Here is a 21,635-nt window from a genome sequence, read left to right as displayed (position 1 = left end):
TGCTAACAGCGGTCTGGGTCACTCTGGATCTCTGGCCTCTGGTTCTGGATACTGCTCTGCTTTCTCTGGGTACAGCACTGCTTCTGGATCTTTCTGGCGCAGGGTTTTAGGCCAGAATCAACATCTGTGAATAGTCTGCAAATGATTTTGGGCCTGCTGACAAATACTTATGCTTGCAGTGGGCCTTCTTGGTTCACAGTTCTGTAGTCTCTGTTTAGCTTGGAAGTCTAAGTGTAGGATCTCTGGATGTGAAGTCGTCGGTCAGCATGCTCCGCAGCAAATGGAATTGAGTGTCCTCTCTAGCTTCCAGTGGCTCTTTTTATGTCTTTTGAAAGTGGGTGTGTGTGCAGCATCACTAGCCAGCCCCTCTCTCAACTGCCCATTGGTCAAGCTTTCCACACTGCTTTGATTGGGGGAAGGAAATGTGTGTCATGGTGATGCTGTTTTATGGTCTGCAGAAATGATACTGCCCTGTCAAATTGCACACAAATCTATATTTGACCCAAATACATATTTGCACAGGTACACATTTGTTTAAAATTACATGCACCCATCACATATCACATGAGGTATACTCTGTTCAAACACTGCTCTTCCTGGGGGCTTGCATTCAGAAATGGCAACATTTTTCACTTTTTAACTGGTTTTGCAATATCGGACATTAACCCAAATTTACACACATGTGCGCAAGGAGTATGGACATTAATTGATGAAGTGTCAGATTTTTAACATGCAGACATTTGGAGTGAGACGCTATTTTCCGCTAGCAACCCCCCAGATCATACCACCAGGTCCTAAAACCTCTTAGAATGTGGGCAGAAAAATCACAAGAATTATGGTTTCATTTAGATAATTTTGACAAGTCCGCACCATGAGTTATACATCTTTCTTAAAATCATATTCTGGCCAACAGGGGTGTGTCTTCCCAGGTCACATGGTGGAGAAACCAGTTTATCCAGTTTCTGCCAAGCTCAGAGACCCTGCCCCTCCCAGCTTCTGCTAAGAGGAAGCTATTTTACGATTCCCCCAATAAACCATCTGCCTGGGTCCTGGAAGGCCCATTGTTCAAGAGGAAGCCATTTATGACCTCCCCCCAATAAACCCTCTGCCTGGGTCCTTTGTTTAGTCTCTAGCAGTCCCTTGGTAATTCAATCAGAGAGGGGTAACCTCCCCTCAGAATGCAGCCAGGCCTGAGAACTGCTGTGGATCCAGTTTCACTCCAATTGGGGGGGAAGTTGTCAGGCAGAATCCAGTTCCTTAAGCCAGGCCCCAGCTAATGTCACTTTTAGTTACCCAGTTTTCTGCATTCAAATAAAACTAACAATTTTTACACATGCAGCTAGAATGCTGATTCTAAGTTCAAAACTATGACATTTTAACAGTTACAAACTATGTGACACTCAAAAGTAGGTCACTCAGTTAATTTAAACATTTCGATTTTGGTGGTTTTAATCCAGTTTCAGTTAGGCTGCTGACATGCATAGCTCAGCCAGTTTTGTTATGAACATTGTTTTGGGCTCTTCATCTTCCCAGATTTAGTATGCACACATACTTCATTCTGCCAGATGTCCGCTGGTGTTCAGTGAGATTTTTGGATGTGTTGCAATGTTTGAAAATAGGCATTTTGAGCTGGCATTCAGAGAAACAAAAGGTGATTTTAAAGTGTGGTTTTTCCTTTTGCACGCATTTCACTCATGGCACCCCCTCCCATCCTGCTCGCACTGGTGGGTGGCAAGTTAAGGCAACCATTTTAGTGTGCACAAACTGCGTGGTTCTCCTGGATTTTGGTGCACATGTGGGCTTTTTGGCCATCTTGGATTTTCTAAGCCCACAGCACCAAATGTTGCAGCATGATAGCTCAAACGTGGGTCAGGACACCCAACATCTTGTCCCTTAAGGCTTCTCTTTGAAAACAGCCTTCTTAGTGGCTATTACATCAGCTAGGCGGGTTAGTGAACTGGCGGCCTTATGCTGTAAGCCTTCCTCCCCAAGCTTGTTTCAGAATTTCACCTGCTGCAATCCATCGACCTTCCGGTATTCTACCCTCCTCCGCATCCTTCTAAGCAGGAGGAACGGTTACATCGCCTAGACCCAAAGAGGGTGTTGAGTTATTATATTGCAAGGACAGCTGATTTCAGGAGAGCTGACCAGCTCTTCATGACCTTTTCCTTAGCCCATAAGGACCTGCCCATAACCAAGCAGACTTTATCCCAATGGACAATTTTCTGCATAGATGAATGCTACCAGTCCGCTGGGAAGGAATTACCAGCAGGCATCGGGGCCCAATCGATAAGGGGAGTCTCGGCATCAACAGCATTGCAGAGCAGAGTCCCTGTCTGGCATGGTCATCTTTTCGCAAAGCACTACAGTCTGGATGTGGCTCTTACAACTGGTGCGCGTTTTGGCAGGTTAGTGCTGCAAAGGTTCTTGGTATAACTTTCTGTCCGCCTCCTTCATTTACTGCTTTGGGAGTCTGTCCGACGTGGAATCTGCGGGAGAAATGCAATCCATTAAAGGAGAAATTACTTCCCGTAATGTTCTGGATTCTTCTCCCGCAGATTCCTCATCTCCCCTCCCTTGCCTCCCTGCTCAAAGTCAGTGGTTGGTGCGCATCTTCTCTTTCACGTTGACTTGGTGATGGTCCTATGTGTCAGTTTTCTGTCTTCCTGCCACAGATTTTAAAACAAAGATTTTTCTAATCTACTTGTAGTGTTTGTTCAATTGTTCCTCCTTCAGAGGTCTATAGTTACTTTTATTAGCCGGTTTGTTCTCTGTTTTCCTATGCAGCGTGTAGTGCTCAGGGGGGAGGGAGGAAAGGGAGGAACTGTGGTTGGGGCGTAGTGGCGTGTTATTTATGTGACACCTGACGTCCCGTCCGGAGCAGACGACCAGATGCCGGGCAAGACGGGTCGACGGCCGTGTCGAGTTCCACTATGCCTCCTGTCGAAAATGTTCTGAAGCAGCGGAGCTCGAGGGAATATCTATCAGATCAGGAATCTACGGGAAAAGAATCCATAGAAAGAACATTACAGGAAGTAATTTCTCATTTTCATTTGTCGACCGATGAGCTGACGAAGAAGAAAACCTCCACTCAAACCGCCAAGTCTGACAAAACCAGGTCAGAAATCCTTCCCTCGGTCCCAGGGCAGCACAGAGTTCAAGCCCCACGCTTTCTCTGGCTTCAAGGATTTCCGGGGCCGCGATACATGGAGGTCTGACAAGTCACTAAGCGACAACAGGAGGAAGCAGCAGAGGACGTTGCATGGGTTTTTCCGTTCCCCCTCCGCTGCCCCTGTCTGATGCCAAGAAGCAGTGATGTCAAGGTCGGGAAACACAGCTTGCCTTTGGGGGGCCGTTTGGCTCTGTTCCAGCACACCTGGAAGCGTCTTTTCAGCAACCCGTGGATCCTATCCATAGTTGCTACAGGCTTGAGTCTTCCTTTGCCTCTACCATCCACTCCTCCTCTGTCAGATCGGGTCTCCGGCTCTTTTACGTAATGTCCTTTAGCTCTTGGAGATGCAGGCGATAGAACAGACTCCTCTTGCAGACAGGAGCTTTGGTTACTATTCCAGGATTTTTGCAGTACCCAAGAACAACCAGGCTGGCCTGAGGGGGTAGTCCTGGAACTGTCCTTTCTAAATCTGTCTTTACTGCTGGAATGCTTCAAGATGATTACTCCCGCACACATAGCTGAGTCGCTGTATGCAGGGGACTGGATGTGTTCCCTGGACCTCAAGGATGCGTACCTGCATGTGCCCATATATCAACCGCATCAGAAGTTTCTGCGGTTCACTATTATGTCATTCCACTTTCAGTACACGGTGCTGCCCTTTGGCCTGAACTCGGCCTCTTGTGTCTTCACAAAGTTGATGAACGCAGTGGCGGGCCTTCTTCGCTTGGAGGGCCATCATCTGTACCCTTATTTGGACGACTGGCTGGTGAGGGCGTGTTCTCCTGAAGGGGTGGTGCACTTGTGCTAGAGATTGGCAGATATCCTTCATCAGCTGGGGTTCTCCCTCAACCAGAGGAAATCAGTTATGCCTGTCTCAGGAACTAGTCTTCCTAGGGGTGTGTTGGAACACTACCGTTCATCGGGTGTCCACCACGCCCGAGAGGCTTGTCTCTCTGAAAGGCAGTGGGACACTTTGTGGCCAACTCAACCACCTCTGCATGGTGGTTCAAGCCCATTCTGGGCCTGATGGTCTCCTGCATGCTCACTGTACAGCACGCTCGCCTCAAAATGAGGTGCCGCCAGCTCCACCTGGAGGCCAATTGGGATCAGGAGACAGGGTCTCGGTCGTACCCCAATACCACCGCTCCTTCTGCCCGATCTTCGCTGGTGGCTGATGGAGGGCAATGTCTCAGTGGGAGCCCCCTTCACCCATCCAGAGCCTACCCTTGTGGTAACAACGGGCTCTTCCCTCTCGGGTTGGGGGGGCTAATCTGGAGGGCTATGCGATTCATGGAGCATGGTCCAGGACGGAAGCCCTCTTGCATATCAATCTTTCTCGAGCTCAGGGTAGTGAGCCTGGCCCTCAAGGCGTTCTTGCCCCTCATCAGGCACAGGTCTGTACTGGTCAGGACAGACAATTCAACTACAATGTTTTACCAGAACAAGCAGGGTGGCACCCGTTGCCTCTCCCCCACCCCCCCAAACTCCACCTCTGCATGGAGATGGTTTCAAGTTGGGAATGGGCCCTGATGGAGGGGATTTGAATTTCGGCAGCCAACTTCCCGGGGGACAGCAATGCAGATGCGGACCAGTTGAGTTGCTTGAGGTTCAACACCTAAGAGTGGGAGTTGCACGACGACTCCTTGTTGCCCCTGTTCCAGCGTTTGGTGTTTGTGGACCTGGATTTGTTTGCATCTTTCTGGAATGCCAAATGCCCCCAGTGTGCTTTATGGGCAGGTCGGGGGTCACTGGGAGATGGCTTCCAGATCTGTTGGTACGGCTGCAGGTGTTATGCGTTCCCGCCCACCCCTCTAATCCAACAGACCATCTGCAAGTTCCAGGCCTCAGTGGGTGGAGCCTCATCCTGGTTGCCCCCTATTGGCCTTTGAGACCCTGGTTTTTGGAACTGCTGCAGTTGGGCTCCCAGGGTCCCATCCATCTTCCGATCACCAGCAGGCAGGGGAGTTGCTAGGTCTGGAAAAGACCCGTGGCTAAGGTCATGTCAGAACTGTTGGGACTGGGGGCTAGCTAGTCTTTTGGCTGTAGCTCCTGAGATTCTATCCGGGGCTAAAACCAAAAGATCAGGGGCTATGGCCCCCTTAACCCCCCTAGCAACACACCTGCCAGCAGGGTCTTCCTGATGCAGCAGAGCAGGGTAGTGGAACATCCGAACTCAGCCAAACTGGCCCTGGCGGCATGGTTACTGATCAGCTGCGACTTCAGCATGGTCAATTTTCAGATGCCAACTGGGACCTCATTCAGCAGGCCAGGAGGCCCTTGACTCAGTCCCAGTATAAGAACAAATGGATAAGGTTCTGCCATTGATCTTGTGACAAGGGTCTGGACCCGGTCACCTGTCCTCTGGATGACATACTGGCGTTTTGAGCACACCTGGCTCGTTCTGGAGTTCAGGTGGATACTTGCTGCACGTATTTGGCGGCCATCAGTGCTTACAAGAATTCACCTGAGCATGTGTTTTTGACAGCCAACCCGGTGGTTAAGGCCCACCGTAAGGGATTGTCTGGGCTTTTTCCTCCAGTGCATAGACCGCATCCAGTCTGGGACCTCAATGTGGTTTTTGCAGCTTTGCAGCGCAAAACTTTCGACCTGATGGCTTCTGTGGACATAGGCTTGGTGATGCTAAATACTGTTTTATTCATGACACTCGCCTTTGCACACAGGGTTAGTGAGCTGCATGCGTCGTCTGCGTGCAAGCCCTTTACCACCCTTCACAACCACAAGGTCATTTTGCGCACTCACCCAAATTTCCAGCCCAAGGTGTGGTCTCCATTTAATCCGATTCAAGAGATCTGCCTGCCAGTTTTCTTCCTGAACCCGCAGTCGGATGCCGAGAGGGCCCTGCATTCCTAAGACCTCAAGAAGGTCCACCCATTTTGTCTCTAACTAAATCCTTCAGGAAGTCTGAGGCATTGTTTGTGACTTTTGAGGGGTCTTTCCCTGGCACACAGGCTTCTAAGGCTTCCATCGCCCGTTGGATGGTACTGGCCATTTCGAAGCCATACATGGCCATTGGCAAACCTGTTCCTGAGGGCATTCATCCTCATGCGGTCAGAGCCAAGGCCACAGCCGTCGCGTTTCCATGCTTCTTGGGATCTCATCAGCAAGGCGGCTACTTGGGACACTCCATAGAGTTTGGTCAGCCGGTTCTGAAGAACCTTTTTGCTTCATCTTAGATATGAGGCAGTCTATTACAGCTCAACCCTATGTTTCTAGTTCGTTGGAATCATCCACAAGGATGGAGGAAATGGGACGGGACTTATGAGTAATTTAAGTTACTCACCATAGTGACTAGAGTACTCCTAGTTCATAGTCCCCTTTCCTCCATATGTCCCCCCCTTTCCTCCATACGTCCCCCCCACGCTCACACGCTAGTATGCCAAGGGCTGATGTGATATGTTTAAGTGTAGCAAGGTATCTAAGCGTCCAGTGTGTTCAAAGGGGACTGAGGTGAGGCGCCGGAGGGTGGTGACTCGTCGGGGCGTTCCCAGGCCCGAGGCTGCTTCCCCAAGCGCTATACTAAATTTAAAGGGGAGGCTCGATTTTTTTTTATTTATTTATTTATTTATTTATTTGCTACCAAAGGTTCTGGTACCGTCCCCATGTTAGGGGACCCCCCACAAGGATGGAGAAAAGGAGGAGTACTCTAATCACTACAGTGAGTTACTTTGATTTATCATGAACTCGAGGATGCGTTGGCAATTCTTTTGTTGTAGGTAGCAGCTTTAGTGGCGTGAATGGCTTGCATGTAATACAAGGAGATTTTAGAGAATAGGGCATTGTTTGCTGTGCTGTTTTATTTTTATTTTTATTTTTTTTAAATGTACATTTTTTTTTTGGCCTGGCGGCTTTGGCTGCCGTCTTTTTGTCACTTCCAGCACAGAGATCAGTGGTGTACCACGAGTTATGGTGTCTGTGTTTAGCTTAGCAAGCTTTAAATGGGGCCAGGGAGTCAATTGCCTAGCACAGTGTTGTAGTGGTCCACAAAGGTGGCAGTAGCATGGACAAGGGGCAGAGGATGGCTAAGTAAAGAGCAGATGTGGAAACTGGTGAGGTTGTGAATACTGCGGACGAGAATGAGGGTTGCCTAAATTGGCACATGTTTTTGATGCCAGTCTAGGCTGCGTCCTTGAGAGTGCTTTGGGTTGAGTGCAAACCAAGGCGGCAGTAGATTTGTCAAGGGCAGGGGCCTCTGTGTCAGAAAGGTCATTAAAACCAAGGTTAAAGTCACCCATGGTAATGAGCTCGGTGGTAGGCTTGAGGTTTGTTGAAATTAGTTAGATGAGGTTGTCTTCGAATGACGCGATTGGCCCTGGATTTCGGTATAAAGATGGAGGGTGATGGTTGCCTTGGGCGAGCTATTGAGTTTGTCTGAGATGGATTTGCAATTGGGAAGAGGGGTGGAGCTAATGGTGTGAAGTGAGAGGGTGTCTTTGTAGATGAGAGCAACTCTGCCACCTTTTCTGCACGTCCTATTGCAGCGTAGTATGGCATAACCTGTGGAGACAGCAATGCAGAGAGCGGGCCGGCTGCTGGAGTAAGCCATGTTTCTGTGATGGCTAGATGTCGAAATTGTTCAAGATAAAGAGATCCAGGTTGTCCGAAGCATGGGCAACCAAGGATCTAGCATTGAGCAAGTTACACCGTAGGGGGGATGCTTCTGTGTGATTGGCGTGGGCATGGAATGCATTAGGTGATGTTACTGGGTGAGAGGGTGATGCCGCCGGACATGGTGGTGGGCTGGGGAAAGCTGTGCAGAGTCTGAGGTTGCCATTGCGTGTCCCAATCGCAAGGGGGAGACGTTCAGTGGGGGAGGTAGGAGTCTGGGTGCGAGCTGCCAGGTGATGGGAGCATTCTGGTTGTGGGTGTGTTATGGAATTGGTGGGGTGGGGTGCAAAGAGGCCAGCAGATGCAAGTGATATTGGTATGGGGTTAAGTGACAAGGGGAGAAGGGAGGTACGGTGCGATATTGGTTATCTAAAGCTTGTAGTCCCAATGGGCGGCATGGATCCTCTGATGGGTGTGCCAAGTAGCTGGCAGTTGGTGCCAACATGGGTAGCGTGTGCAGGGTTGTTAGTTGTTGGCATAGTGGTGGTTGGAAGGAGGGAGGCTGGGGCGTCTGATGGTGCACGACACTGGTGAGGTTGGCAGAACGGACTGGCCAAGTGCTGCAACCTCCTATATTGGTATGGCGGTCATAAGCTGAAGGCAACCGAGTACTTGCAGGGACGCGGTGTGCTCAGTATTAATTTGTTGTATGTTGCTGGGAGGTAGTCATTAGCCAGGGATGGAGCCATGTGAGGAATGAGGTGGGCTTGGGTAAGTGAACATTCACGGCACATATAAGGCATATTGAGCAGCAGTACGATGATTTGCAGGGCAGAGCCAATGCACAGGCTGGAAGCAGGTGCAAAGGCTTACCTTCGTAATGTTTCTGAGGATCGGGATGGCAGCAGGCAGAAGAGGGCGACACCAGTGAGACTGCCTAAAGACTTGTCTGGCGGAGACCGGCAGAGACACAAGCTTCATAGTCCTTGTGTACTGGCCTTTGGAGCTTACTGGGGTGGGTTGTTTTGGGCCATCAGCCAGCCAATCGTAAAACTCTGAATGCAGAGCAGGCTGGGTGCCTAAGTGGGCGATCGTCATTGCGGTAGCCATCTTGCTGTGGCGCTGAGTTTATTTCAATGGAGCCAGCCGAAGATTCCATGCAAGGGGTGCCAGAAAGGAGTGGATCTTGCCGACCACCGGCAGAGATGAGCTTTGTGAGCTTTGATGAGCTTTGTAGCCCTTGTGTTCTGGCCGACTGCGCCAGCCGGCTTACTGGGGTGGGCTATTATGGGCAAAGGGGGGTATTGGATATGGGCCACGGTTTTACAGACAATCCTTTTCTTCTAGATTGTTTGGGCAAGGTTGCAGATATTCTGGTACAACAGCAATATCGCGCTGATTGTTATAGCCCTGGACCTGCCTCACCAGTTCTGGTCCTCCAGCCTTCTGTATTTTGGAGGGGATGTTACCTCCTTTTTCCTTCCTGCAATGGGTAAATGTGACAGCAGGATTCCTGAGGAGCTAGTTCATTCCTATTCGTGTATTTCTCAACTGATGTTGAGGCTATATCTCTGCCAGAGGTTATCATCACCAGAAAACATTACAGAATCAACTGGCTTTGCTCTTCATTGGTTCTTACATAAGAGCTTACATTCATTCACTGTGTCCCTGAGCCATTTGGCCAGTTCTGGCATTAAAATGTAATCCTGTAAGCACTATCTGTTGCCCTGTGGATTATTTTACAAAAGGATATCTTTGCAGATGTACGGAGGATAGCATTAAGCGTGTTTACAAAAAAACAAATAAATACAATGCTTAATAATCATTAATCATCATTGCAATGTTTTTTGTCATTATAATGCTCCAGCCAAGGTTCTTTCCGTCTCAGTGAGATTTGAAAATTGGCTTCTGATTGCCATGTTATGTTGACTGGCTTTTATAGTGCACACATCTTCAAGCACCAAAACGTTCACCGTGGGGGCAAACGGTGGCACCCACCCACGGTGTAAACCAGACTCGGGGAAGACAAGGAAACTGGGGGTGGAGGGGGAAGGAGGTCAGCGAGACAGTAAACAGACTTGAGGGAGTCTAAGCACAGGCGTAAAGGGGTAACAACCTACGGGTGAGTGATAATGAGTGCTGAGACATATACTTAGTTGGATGTGTTTTAGACGAGATTGAAATGATAGTGAAAAGGTTTGAGACATGTCCTTAATGGACAACTCATTTTATGGCTTTGGTTAATAGTGCAATATGCTGTTAGTGTTATTTCAAATCGAGGTATGGATAAGTGATGTCCTTGAAACATGTTCAAGAGTTCTTATTGGTTGTGGTGGCCTTAAAACCAAATATTGATATTGAATGCCCTCCTTTTGAGAAGTGGGAGGAGGGCTTTGTGGTACCAAGACACCCCGCAGGAGGATGAACCCGAGAACATCCCAAGAGGAGTTGAAAGCCACAAGCGCAAGCAGATGGCCAGAGAGGCCAGATAGCCCGAGAGGCCAGACTGCCCACAAGGGGCTAAACCTGAGAATAACCCACTAGGGGGTGGAAGTAATTACATAACCAGATTTCAGAGGTCTACAGACCATGAGGTCTGTTTCACAGAACACCTCACGAGGAGGTACACGCCATAACTTATCCAGACAGCCTGAAGGGCCAAATAGCTAACATCGGGCTAACGGATGTGACCCAGAGACTGAGTATGCAATGTGAAGGAACAAAACTCATCAAAACTGTTTTGGTAAAGAAGAAACGATTACAGAAAGCCAGACACTCCAGTGTAGTGACACACGTTTTGAAATATTCAGAAAGCTTGCATGGTGGTCTCGAACAAATTTGCCTAGAGGAGAGAGTGAGACTTAAAAGAACTCAGTTTTGAACTGTAACAGACTGCCGTCTGAAATAAAGGGGAGAGAACCAAAAAGACAATTGAGTGAGGGTCAGAAACCAGCCACCAGAAGCCAACAATAGTGGGGACAAACTTGCTTCGGTTAATCTTTTGTTGTTTAGTTTATTAGTGGTAGGGACAGTATGTGGATGGAATATGTTTGAACGAATTACAATTTTTGTGAGACATCCTGGTGCGCACCATTTTATTGTTAAATTAGATAAACCCATCATTGTAGCTATAGGAATAGGCGAGGCCTTTGTTTCTTTAATAAAACGTGTTAAGCCATGTCTTGTCTGTCATATGATGCTTTAGGGAGACTACTTGTGTATCTGTAAAGCTGGGTCCCATGTGAATCTATATCTAGATGTATATGTAATTCAGCCGAAATCGTCTAAAGGTACACAAGCAAACCGCAAGAACTCAGCTGACAGAACTTGCAAAGAAATCGTATTTGGTTTTAGTTCGTAAATTCTTTTCCTTGGATTTGTTATTGAAGCTTTTGAAATATAATACTTTCTCTCCTCTGCATAAAATGCATTTCTCAAGATTTTTAAAACATGTCTTTGCAGATAACATTTAAGAATGAGGTTGGTCAGTATGATTTGGAGGTGACAACGTTTCAGCTGGCAGTACTGTTTGCATGGAACCAAAGACCCAGGGAAAAGATCAGCTTTGAAAATCTCAAATTGGCAACAGAGCTCCCTGATGCAGAATTACGAAGGACTTTATGGGTATTTCTATTGTTCTTTACCAACTGTGTTTTAAATTATTACAAACGTACGTAATAGCAAACCATGCTGTAATTTGTAATCGTTTCAGGACAATACATGAATCAATCCAGCATCATCCGCTTATCTTTCATCATGTGTTCTTACATTTTTTTAATTTAATTTGAATTGTTAGAATTATTCCATCCACAACCTCTTTTTATTTTCCAATTATTGCTTACAGTGTGACAGCAAATAAACATGTTTCAGTTGACAGCTTATACTTTTGAAAGTCTTGCATAAGCAGTGAAGAAAGACATACATTTGAGCATTTACATTGATTAGTGTCTCTAGCCAAAATCATTGCCATTGCAACTAAGTTTTAGATTTGTGACTGCAACATGGATATTACTTACCCTTTTTGCAAATTATAAGCATATGGAGGCGTGTCCCCTCTCCCTGTCTGACTTTTTGTTTTGCATTTCCTCAATATTTATCAAATTGCTATATTCAGTTTGATCAAATAATCAGTCATTAATGATCTTTTTCATTTTTTCAGTTCTCTAATAATTATTACTTTGTTTTTACATATAAACCTTATTCATAGTTGTAAGCATGTTTTTTCTTGCAATGTAAACTTAGTGCTTTGCTTTTAATAAGATTTAGTTTCATGGAAAATGTATTTTGCTATGCTTTTATTTATCTTTATATTGCATTAAATTCATTACTATATTTACATGTATGCATTTCTCTTTTTCATGAATTTAAACTCCAATAAAAATGTATTAACATTTCTCCAGCATTGGATCTTTCATAGATTCACATGCTTAAATATTCCCTGTCGTCAGACTGGGAATCCTCTGTAATTTTAAAACAAATCATTAAAATAAACTTTTCCCCTAGGAAAATGCTGCACAGCAAGGCCCATATAGCCTGTGTAGCCATTCACTTGTGTAGTTCCTCCACCTTCTTTAGTCTTTTTAGACCCTAACCAATGAGGGGGCAGGGCTTAAGCTCCACCCCAGGCAGCCATCTTCAGGTCTTTCACTGTGGCCTTCTGACAGGGGAATCCTTTTGAGCTCTCTGAGCTATTTTAACTTTATTTCTTGAAAACGTGTTTTTTCTTTTAACCAGAGGTAGGCTCCTATTGCTGGGATTTTGCCTTCACTGGCTACAGTGTTTCCGGGGCTCAGGTTGCTACCGAATTTGTCAAATTTTGTCTGTCTTTCTGTCACCTTAATGCAGAGCCAGATGTGCACACTGCTAAGGAAAATACCTCCCTTTTCAGGGACTGCAGCAAGTGTGGCAAGAGGGGGATTTTTATCAGACACCTGCATTAATATTGTATTTACTGTCTTTAACCCCACAAAATAGTCTTGTAAGATTTGCCAAACCTTTAGGAAAACCCTGTAGGACAGGCACAGAAGGCTACTGCTACACTTGGAAAACAGACAAATGTCCTCTGACGGGGAGTCAACAAAAACAGTGCCTTCTGCATCAACTCGACACACTGAGAAGCAAGCTCCTAAGAGTAGAGCTTCCTCAGTGGACTGGACGGTATATCCACCTCCCAAGGTGAAGAAAAGGAGTGAGAAGGCTACTTTGATATCAGAAAAGGCCTTCAATGTCCTGCAGAAGGAGGATCACCACAAAAAAGGTACAGAATTTGTCTGTATGTCTTTGTCGGCGGAACGGTCGTCCACGAGGGCACCAACCAAAACCTTTGTCGCTGTCTACTAAGCACTTGTCCACGAAAAACACCATTCGTCAACGAAGCAATACTAGGCGACGAAGAAGTCGCCGACTGACACTCCGTCGACTGGCACTACCAGACATCAGGAAAAAGCCCCTTCGACTAGCACTTCACAGTGCACGGCAGCGGACATCGTCGACTAGCCTCCATTACAGTTAATTCACCCAGAGAAGGAGCTTGGTGACCTGGAGTCACAAGTTCCATGGTTAGGGAACATAGGAAGCGCTGCACAAATGTCCCCGATAACAGAAATGGCAGAATTGCCAGACCTGATCCTGCAGGAGGAGTACTCAGAAGGGGAGGATCCACAGCCAGCACAGTCTAAAGAGCAGAGCCCACACTGGCAACCAGTCATGGAGAACATGGCAGATCCCTTCGACCCGGCCCCGATGCAATCCATGCAAAAAATAGCGGAATTTCAATGAAGACAGCAAGCTAGATTGACTATCACTTTACAGAGGCAACAGAAAGGTGGACCCTCACAAAGCAGATCCCCTATGGTCCGCACTCAACACTCCTCACTGTCAGTGAGCAGTCATTCTAGACAATGATCACACTATGGTGGATCCCCTAGGCACAGATCAGCATCAGCACTGCAAAGATGGATGAGTTTTCCATTCCCGCCCTGCCCTGTTCCTCACCACGAAGGACTATGGAACCCAGGGCACCATCTACTATCGCAGTCTCTGAATGGCATGAGGACCCCATGGAGGATCCGATGGAACCAGATGATGGGGTGACCCTTTCAGGGATTTTTGACCCTGAGACACAAGGGGAATAACCGGCAGAAGGCGAGCTACCCAGAGGTACACCCGACACGGAGCCGGACGAATGGCATCTCATGTCATTGAGAAACCGAGAAAGCATGACTCTCCGGGGGGAGCTTCCGCGCCAGCAGATATAATCTCTTTTCAGTCAACCGTTGCCAAATCAGCTGAGATTTTTAAAATCCAAGTTGCTATTGAGGAGAAGACCTCAGTTCTTTATGAACATAGAGGCAAAAGACGCTGACCAGTGACCACAATACTGATTCTGGACACAATTTGGGAAGCGGGAAGAAGATATTGGCCACTCCGCTCTCCACACCTGCGCTGGTGGCAAGACTCGAAGAAGTACCAGGCCGCCGATTCGGCCCCTTTGTGCCTAAGAGGTCATCCAAAGCCGGACTCTGTGGTGACGGTGGCAGCAAGAGAGAGACTACAGCAACCAGCCCCTCCTGACAAGGAGGGACGCGAACTCGAGACTATGGGCCGAATGTGAGCAGCAGCGTCCTTGGCTCTGAGAGCTGGAAACGCAATGGCTATGATGGCCAGGTTAGATGGGGAGCTGTGGCTTCGGATGTCGCGACTGGTTAACCACTTACCAGTCGAGTTTCAAGAGGAAGCGAAATCCATTCCTCCCACTCTTGGGCATGATTTGAGATGTACCTTTGATTTTGTATGTGTTCATGGGCTATGAGGTAACCTCTTTCTACTCCATAGGGCATCATCTGTTTTTCTATGTATGTTACACAGCACCCTAAGTGCAGTAACACAGGGGTGTCATAGTGACCCCCCCCAAACATAGACTCCATACCCTGGGACTGATTACTGTCTCCCAGGGCATGTAAAGTCACCATTGGCTTTACTAGTCCAAAATTGTGAACAGAACCAGTACAAACCATCATATTGTGGAGGTACTGGTAAGGGGTAATTCGATTGCCCCGGGTCTGTTTTCGAGGGGGCACTGTCCTGTCCCCCCGCGACGAGTTTCTGGAGCCCTGCTGTAACCAACTCACCACTTCCCCCGACGACAGAGGAGATCTTCTTCCAGGAGAGTCTTCCCTTCGAGCTGGTGGGCACAACCAGTTCACCTTTTTTGCCTTCCAGGACGTCTTGTGGTCGAATTGCCCGTGCCAAGCACCCCAGCAACCGGTTAGCCACGTTCACCACTGACCGCGAATAAGTGTCGCACATTTTAATTGAGAACTCTGCGGCTTGTTTCTTCCCTGGCAGTGCAACGATCTTCAGCTTTCCTCCACGTCGAGATCATCTCGTCCTCTAGACGAAGCCACGACTTGCACCCGCTGCCAGGAACAACTGCCTCAGCTGGAGCGGTCTCACCACTTCAAGGTACTGTGTCCCGCCTGGCCTCCCTTGCAACGGACTGTCCAAGGTGTCCCGTAAATCCTTCACCTTCCAACCTGGGTTGACCTCCAGGCCTGTTAACTAACTTTTCTGAACTGATCCCACTCCTTTTTGACTTTTCTACAAAGACTTTAAAGTGCATTTCAACTGTATGATCCAGGGCACATTCCGCCTTTCTCTCTCCAAGAGTGGGCCTGGCCTATGAACTTTTGCTCTAACAGTAGACCCTGCCTTTCCTGACTTGCTGTGTGTCTTAAAAGTGTTGGTATTGTGTTGTTTCCATACTCTGCCTTTTCTCTCCCTTTTTCAACTGAATTATTGGAGTGCCATCTAATGTTACACGCTCACCTCTGTCTTGAAAATAAGTGGTGTCTTAACTTAGACTTTTGTACCTAATGTGTATACTTTATATACTGCCTAACTCTTCTTGAGGGAAGTCTGACTGCTCAGCCACAGCTACCAGGTAAATCTGTGTGGTACAGACTGCTACCAAGTGGGTTTACTGCCAACACCTGTAGTCTTAATCTTTTTGCAGTGCTCCCTAAGGGAACTGCACAGGATTCCGCCTAACAGCTAGACATAGATTTTATGGCAGATCCTTCCAGATGCAAGGCTCATCGTTGGACTCCTACCAAACACTGGGCAGATCCTATCAAACAACCTCAATGTACCAGACCCAAAGAGGTAAAGGGGAAAGACCATTTCCATTTCAATGTGCTCCCTTTCGGACTTTAGTCGGACCCGAGAGTGTTCACAAAATAACTGACACCAGTATCCGCCTATTTCAAGCGATTGGGAGTAGAGGTCTTTCCATACCTGGACTGGCGCATAAAGGGAGTTTCCCTGCAAGTAGCATCGGAAACAGTGGCGCAGACTGCAGCTCTGCTTCAGGACCTAGGATTTACCATCAACGAGTAAAGGTCCTCTCCTGTACCAGGGGAAACCTCATTCTTTCTGTGGGCAGATCTGGATAGTCGTGTCCCAAGGGTACGTCCATTTCCAGACAGAGTGGCAGCGAGGCTAGGTTTGGTCACATGGTTTAAAGAGAATGTAAGCTCCACGGTACAACAATACAAGTCCCTCCTGGGCATGTTGTCCTCCTGTATCTTCCTCATACTGAATTGCAGACTGAAGAGGAGACCTTTTGAAGAAGAATTGGACAAGCAATGGGTCCAGTACAGCAGATCATGGTAGAACATTGTGCACCTCACACCGACATTTCACGGGGCTTTGCAGTGGTGGACCAAGGCGACCAACCTACTTCAAGGCATGCCATTCCAAACACCCACGTCCACTCTACTGCTAAGGACGGGCGCCTCTATCGAAGTGGGGCGCTCACTTGGGAAACCTGCAGGCAAGCCGAGTGTGGTCAGAAGAAGAATCTCACCTTCACAGAAATGTACTAGAGCTCAGGGCAATTCGCTGGGCACTAAGATCGTTCCTACCAGTTCTCACCGGTCAACTGGTAACGATGCAACCCGACAACACAATGTCAATTCACTATACAAACAAACAAGGGGGAAAAAGATCCAACATCTTGTCTCTAGAAGTGCAATCGATGGAGTCAATAGTGCTGTGCAAGACACTCTCGTTTCGAAAGTGCATTCTAGACAAACCCCCAATTTCGTTTGAAGTGCTGGCAAATAAAGAGGTAAGAAATGCAGATCCCAATCTCAACACTTGGAAACAGAACTGCCTTGAAATTCTAGAACATTACAATATCAAAACTGACCCGCTTAAAGATAACCCGGATAAAGCAAAGAAAACTCTACGGGAAAAAGATTGGGAAATAACAGACAATCTAAAGAGGCAAAATACCAACTGTCACAACATTATCTGGGAAAGAAAGGCTCTGAATGACCCTCCGCCGTACTCGCGAAGGTTTCCCTCGCCAAAATATAGGGACCTTCTGATGAGATGTAGGCTAAACATCTTGCCAACCAGAGAGGTTCAATACTCAAGGAAACAAATCCCAGTGGAAGAGGCTACCTGTCGATTTTGCAAGGACCCAGAGACGATGGAATCAATCAAACATTGGATGTTTTCTTGTTCTGTATTAAACACCCAAAGGAACCTATATTTAGGAGAGTGGGTGGTAAATATAAATACGTCAACGGGCGAGGAATACTGGGAAAGAATTTTGACGGTTCAAAAAATTGGACCCACCCTGGAAGCTCTAAGATTCATAGAATCGATTCTAAAAGGACTAAATTAGGACAACAATGAATCTTGAGCAGGGCGAGATCACAAATGAAGGGTGGGTAATGGGAATGGGAAAGGTCACTGACTGATTTGTTTAAGGTTGAAAATTTGTATTTAACCAATAAAAAAATAAAAAAAATAAAAAGAAGCACATAGTCTCTGGAACTGGGTGCTAAAACACAAAATCCACATGAGGGCAGAGCACCTTCCCGGTAATGACAACATTCTGGCCGACAAACTCACGAAGAGGAACTGAGCGAGCAGGGAACTGAATAGGCTATTCGGGAGGTGGGGGGAAACTTGTGTTGGGAAGCAACCAGGATCCTCACGAACCCGCAAGCACTTTAGAATTAGGCAAGACATCTTTAAGGCGCCCTAATGGACTAGGGGGGAGGAGGGGCACTGGGAAGGCTCTCATGTAAACATAATCACATACACAGACATAGGCAAGCACTGAAGAAGGTAGTTATTGTCTAAATATAAGGCGCAATTAACTATTAGCTGGATAGATTTGTAATGCCAGATCGTAGGCATTGTAAAATCTAGTGATATAGAGGAGTCGAGCTCCTTCCCAGAAGGAATGCAGTCTGGGGATCTAAAATTGGCCACAGGCTTAAGTGTGCAGTGTTCGTCACCATGGCCAGCGCAAACGGACTCACCAGGTGTCCACTGTCCGTCCAGGGTCCATGCAGGTTAAAAATAGAAATCCCATGTTCTGTGCGACAAAATGCTGAATGTAATAAATTATAAGCATTAGGTGTGGAGGAAACTACAGGACCCAGATATCGTTAGCAGGAGGAGTGAAATATGGATAGAATGAATGAACAATGTGTTTACCTAAAAATGTTTCGTTTTTCCTTGGACTAGGTCTCAAGGTTTATAAAAGTCTGCTGAGCTGCAGTGTGTTTTTGCATAGCTAGCAAAAATGTAGAACAGCATGCCCTGACAAAACCGCTGACAATGAAGAAAGAAGGCTTTGGAGCAGCCCTATTATGGAAGGACAGATTTTGCTGAAGTCATGACCAGCGCCGGTCACATCACCATGGCAAGACAGGCCTATATAAACCCCTGCCTGAAACCACTTTGGCAGGAAGGAACTAAAGAGGGACAGGAGAAGACCTTTCAGGCAGCAGAGTCCTTGGCTACCATCCTCATTTTGTAAGATTAAACTTGTTATCGCTACAAGATCGTGTTTTTCCTTATTTCCCTAGAGGGGTGTATTCATTCTGATGTGAGCGTAATTAGGGACACCCTTACACCCGAGATAAATCTATTTGCTACATTTGACAACAAGAAATGCAACCAGTTCACTTCCAGGTACCCGAAGAAACTCTCTAGGAAACGCCTTTTCATTGGATTGGATGGAGAAATTCCCTTACAGCTGATACCACGTGTGCCAAGGAGATGGAAGGAGCAACCATGCACCATGATCATGATAGCCCTGGCATGGGCCCTTCAAGTATGGTACACAACACTTCTGAAACTGTCACAGGAGACCCCCATCCGACTCCAACCACATCAGCATCTACTGTCGCAGCACAAGGACTAGTTGCTCCACCACGACCCACCAGTCTATCTCTCGGGGGCTGGTACCTCTGCAGCATAGATTCCATATCCTCGCACTAGACTCAAAGCGTTGGGGCATCCTTAGAGCGCCCAGGGCTCTGTCCACGCGTCAGGCTTACGCCGAGAAGTGGCAGTGCTTCAAGGTATGGTGCGCAGTCCTCTATCAAGGTGCATCTTTTGGCCATTTCCACATATACCACCAGGCCTCATCAAGAGTCTCTGGTCTCTGATCCAGCGGTTAAGGTTTTCTTTAAGGGTTTGATGCGCACCTTCCCCAAAGAACGCAGACCCTTCCCTTCCTGGAGTCTTAATACCGTCCTCGCAGCACTGATGAGAGCGCCCTACAAGCCCATTCATTAGTGCGACCTACGATTTCTATCTTGGAAGGTAGCCATTTTTGTGCCCATCAAGTCAGCCAGGTGCATTGGGGAGCTGCAAGCACTTTCCGTAGAGCTGCCCTTTACCATCCTCCAGAAAGATAGTCATTCTTCGAACTCTCCCGAGGTTCGTCCCTAAAGGGATGTCTGAGATGACATTGTCTGAGCGGAGAGTATTACCTACCTTTTTCAGCAATCGTGCAATGGCAGCTGAGGAGACACTGCATTCATTGGACATTTCTAGAACATTAGAAGTCTACATGGAAAGGACAATGGACTTTAGATTTTCCAAGATAATTTTTTGCTGTTACATAGTATGGGACGATGTATCGCCAAATGGGGACTAGCTCGCTGGGTGTCGAGCTGTGTCACCCACTGCCACCAGATGAGAGGCGATCCACTACCGCCTACACCGACCGCACACTCCACCAGAGCAAGAGCAGCTTCGGCAACATTCCAGGCGGGAGTGTCTTTAAAAGATATATGTCGAATGGCCACATGGAGCATGCGCCACACGTTCGCCAAGCATTACTGCTTGGAAGAAGATACCAGAAGGGAAACAACAGTAGGACAGGCAGTGCTTAAACACCTGTTCACTTAAGGTAGGAGCAGCCTATGTATGCTTGAAATATATATACTCGTACGTCCTGTCCCCTTTCCGCGATCTTTGTGGGTGTCCCCCAGCATGGGGATGGTACTGGAACCTTTGGCAGTGAAAAAATGAGCTTCACCTTTAAATTTAGCAAAGCGCACAGGGGCGTGGCCGCGAGCGTGGCAATGCGGCCTCACCTCAGTCCCTTTTTCCGCACGGACGGTGTCAGACCCGGCCGCCAGTACAGAGACCTTCTTTAGCTTTCCTCTTGCTCCCCTTTTTTTCTTTCTTTTTCAATTCTTGTTTCACTTCGCTTCGGTGCCTCACCTCCCCAGCGCATGTCGGCCGAAGGAGGATTCACGAAGTTTGCCTCTTGCAACCGCTTGTTCCTGGCCACGGACCCCCATGCACTCTGTCTTGAGTGTTGGGGCACGACCACCGCTGGGACTCATGTGCGGCCTGCAGCACTCTGTCACAGGGCATCAAAGAATTGATTGTTGCAGTAGAGGGAGATTTTCCACACTCCCGCCACACCCCTCCACCTTAAGGATTTTGTCTCCAGGATCGCTCGTCAAGACAAGGTAGGACCTCTGTTCAACACAGATCCACAGCGGGGAGACTCCTTCCCCGGAGTTTCTACAGATCGGGGTTCCTCCCATTCAGGTTCTGGCAGGCCCGAGGCCTCTAAGGCTACTGGCTCCCAAACCTATCGGTGTCATCCAGGGCGTTTCGAATACCGTCCATCTGGCTGAGGGCTCAGCGCCTAACAGAGGGCTCTCTGAGGTAGACATCTCTGCTTCGGTGCAAGACCCAAAATGTATCCCCTTGTCTCTGAGGCCTCTCTTGGCTCAGGGCCTTGGCGCCCTCCTACCCAGGGCATGGCACAAAGCTTCAAAATGGTGGAGCGGCACGTTGCGGAGCCTGCCAGGCAGGCGCCCATCTTGATTCCGGCTCTGGGCCCGCCAGTGCTTTCGCCCATCGAATGGGCTTCGCAGGATGATTCCAGCACCCTTCCTTTTGGAAGCGGCAGCGGATCCTACGGTGCAGGTTTTTGGTCCCCGCAGTGGTACATTTACCCATCACATTCCTACAACTACACGCACCAGGCGCCTCAGTGTTTTGACCTGGAGCTGAGACCCAGTGCCTTGGAGGCCAGGGCTACTAGGGACCCGGCGGCTAGTGAGGACCGCTTCTTCGAATGCCTCCTCTTCATCATCCGTTCCCCTCAGATGAAGGGGCTCCTGAAGAACATTGGGAAAGAGGTTATCCCCTTGGTGGTGCTGCTTTGGCCCCCTCCCCTGGGGGGACTCCTGTTCCTCCGGTGCTCCCGGTGCCGGTCCCTCCTCCGGTTCAGGATCTACCAGTCGTGCTGATCCTCTTCTCCTGCACCACCAACGCCTCCCCCTCAACAGCTGTTGGACTGCTCTGCAGCTCTGGATCTGGGGGGGGGGACCCCACTGGCACCTGTGTTCCTTGGGCCCGGATTCCCCTCAGCCTGTGAAATGGAGGCATGGGGGACGAGGGTGATGATGCCCAGGACAATGAGCCCTAGGCATCCGTTAAGTCCTTTCATGACCGCCTCCAGGGCCTGGCAGAGTTCTTGGCGGTCCCTCTTCCTGAGGAAGCCCCATAGGAGTCAGGTGTGCTCGCAGAGGTCTTGGGGAAATGCACCACGACCCGG

The 21,635-nt window shown here is 48.1% G+C and overlaps 1 protein-coding gene across 1 annotated transcript in view; it reads left to right on the top strand.

Annotated features, from left to right (window-relative positions):
• Positions 1–21,635, top strand: part of CUL5 (cullin 5) — a 1,916,374-nt gene that overhangs the window by 1,512,048 nt on the left and 382,691 nt on the right. The window contains exon 16 of the mRNA XM_069640617.1: positions 11,201–11,362. Coding sequence (XP_069496718.1) covers positions 11,201–11,362 — 162 coding nt within the window. The remainder of the gene's footprint in view (positions 1–11,200; positions 11,363–21,635) is intronic.

This window comes from Ambystoma mexicanum, chromosome 7q, assembly GCF_040938575.1.
Source record: "Ambystoma mexicanum isolate Mex_15411 chromosome 7q, UKY_AmexF1_1, whole genome shotgun sequence".
Classification (NCBI taxonomy): domain Eukaryota; kingdom Metazoa; phylum Chordata; class Amphibia; order Caudata; family Ambystomatidae; genus Ambystoma; species Ambystoma mexicanum.
Note: the sequence above shows the minus strand (reverse complement) of the source record. Positions and strands in the feature narration are given on the sequence as shown.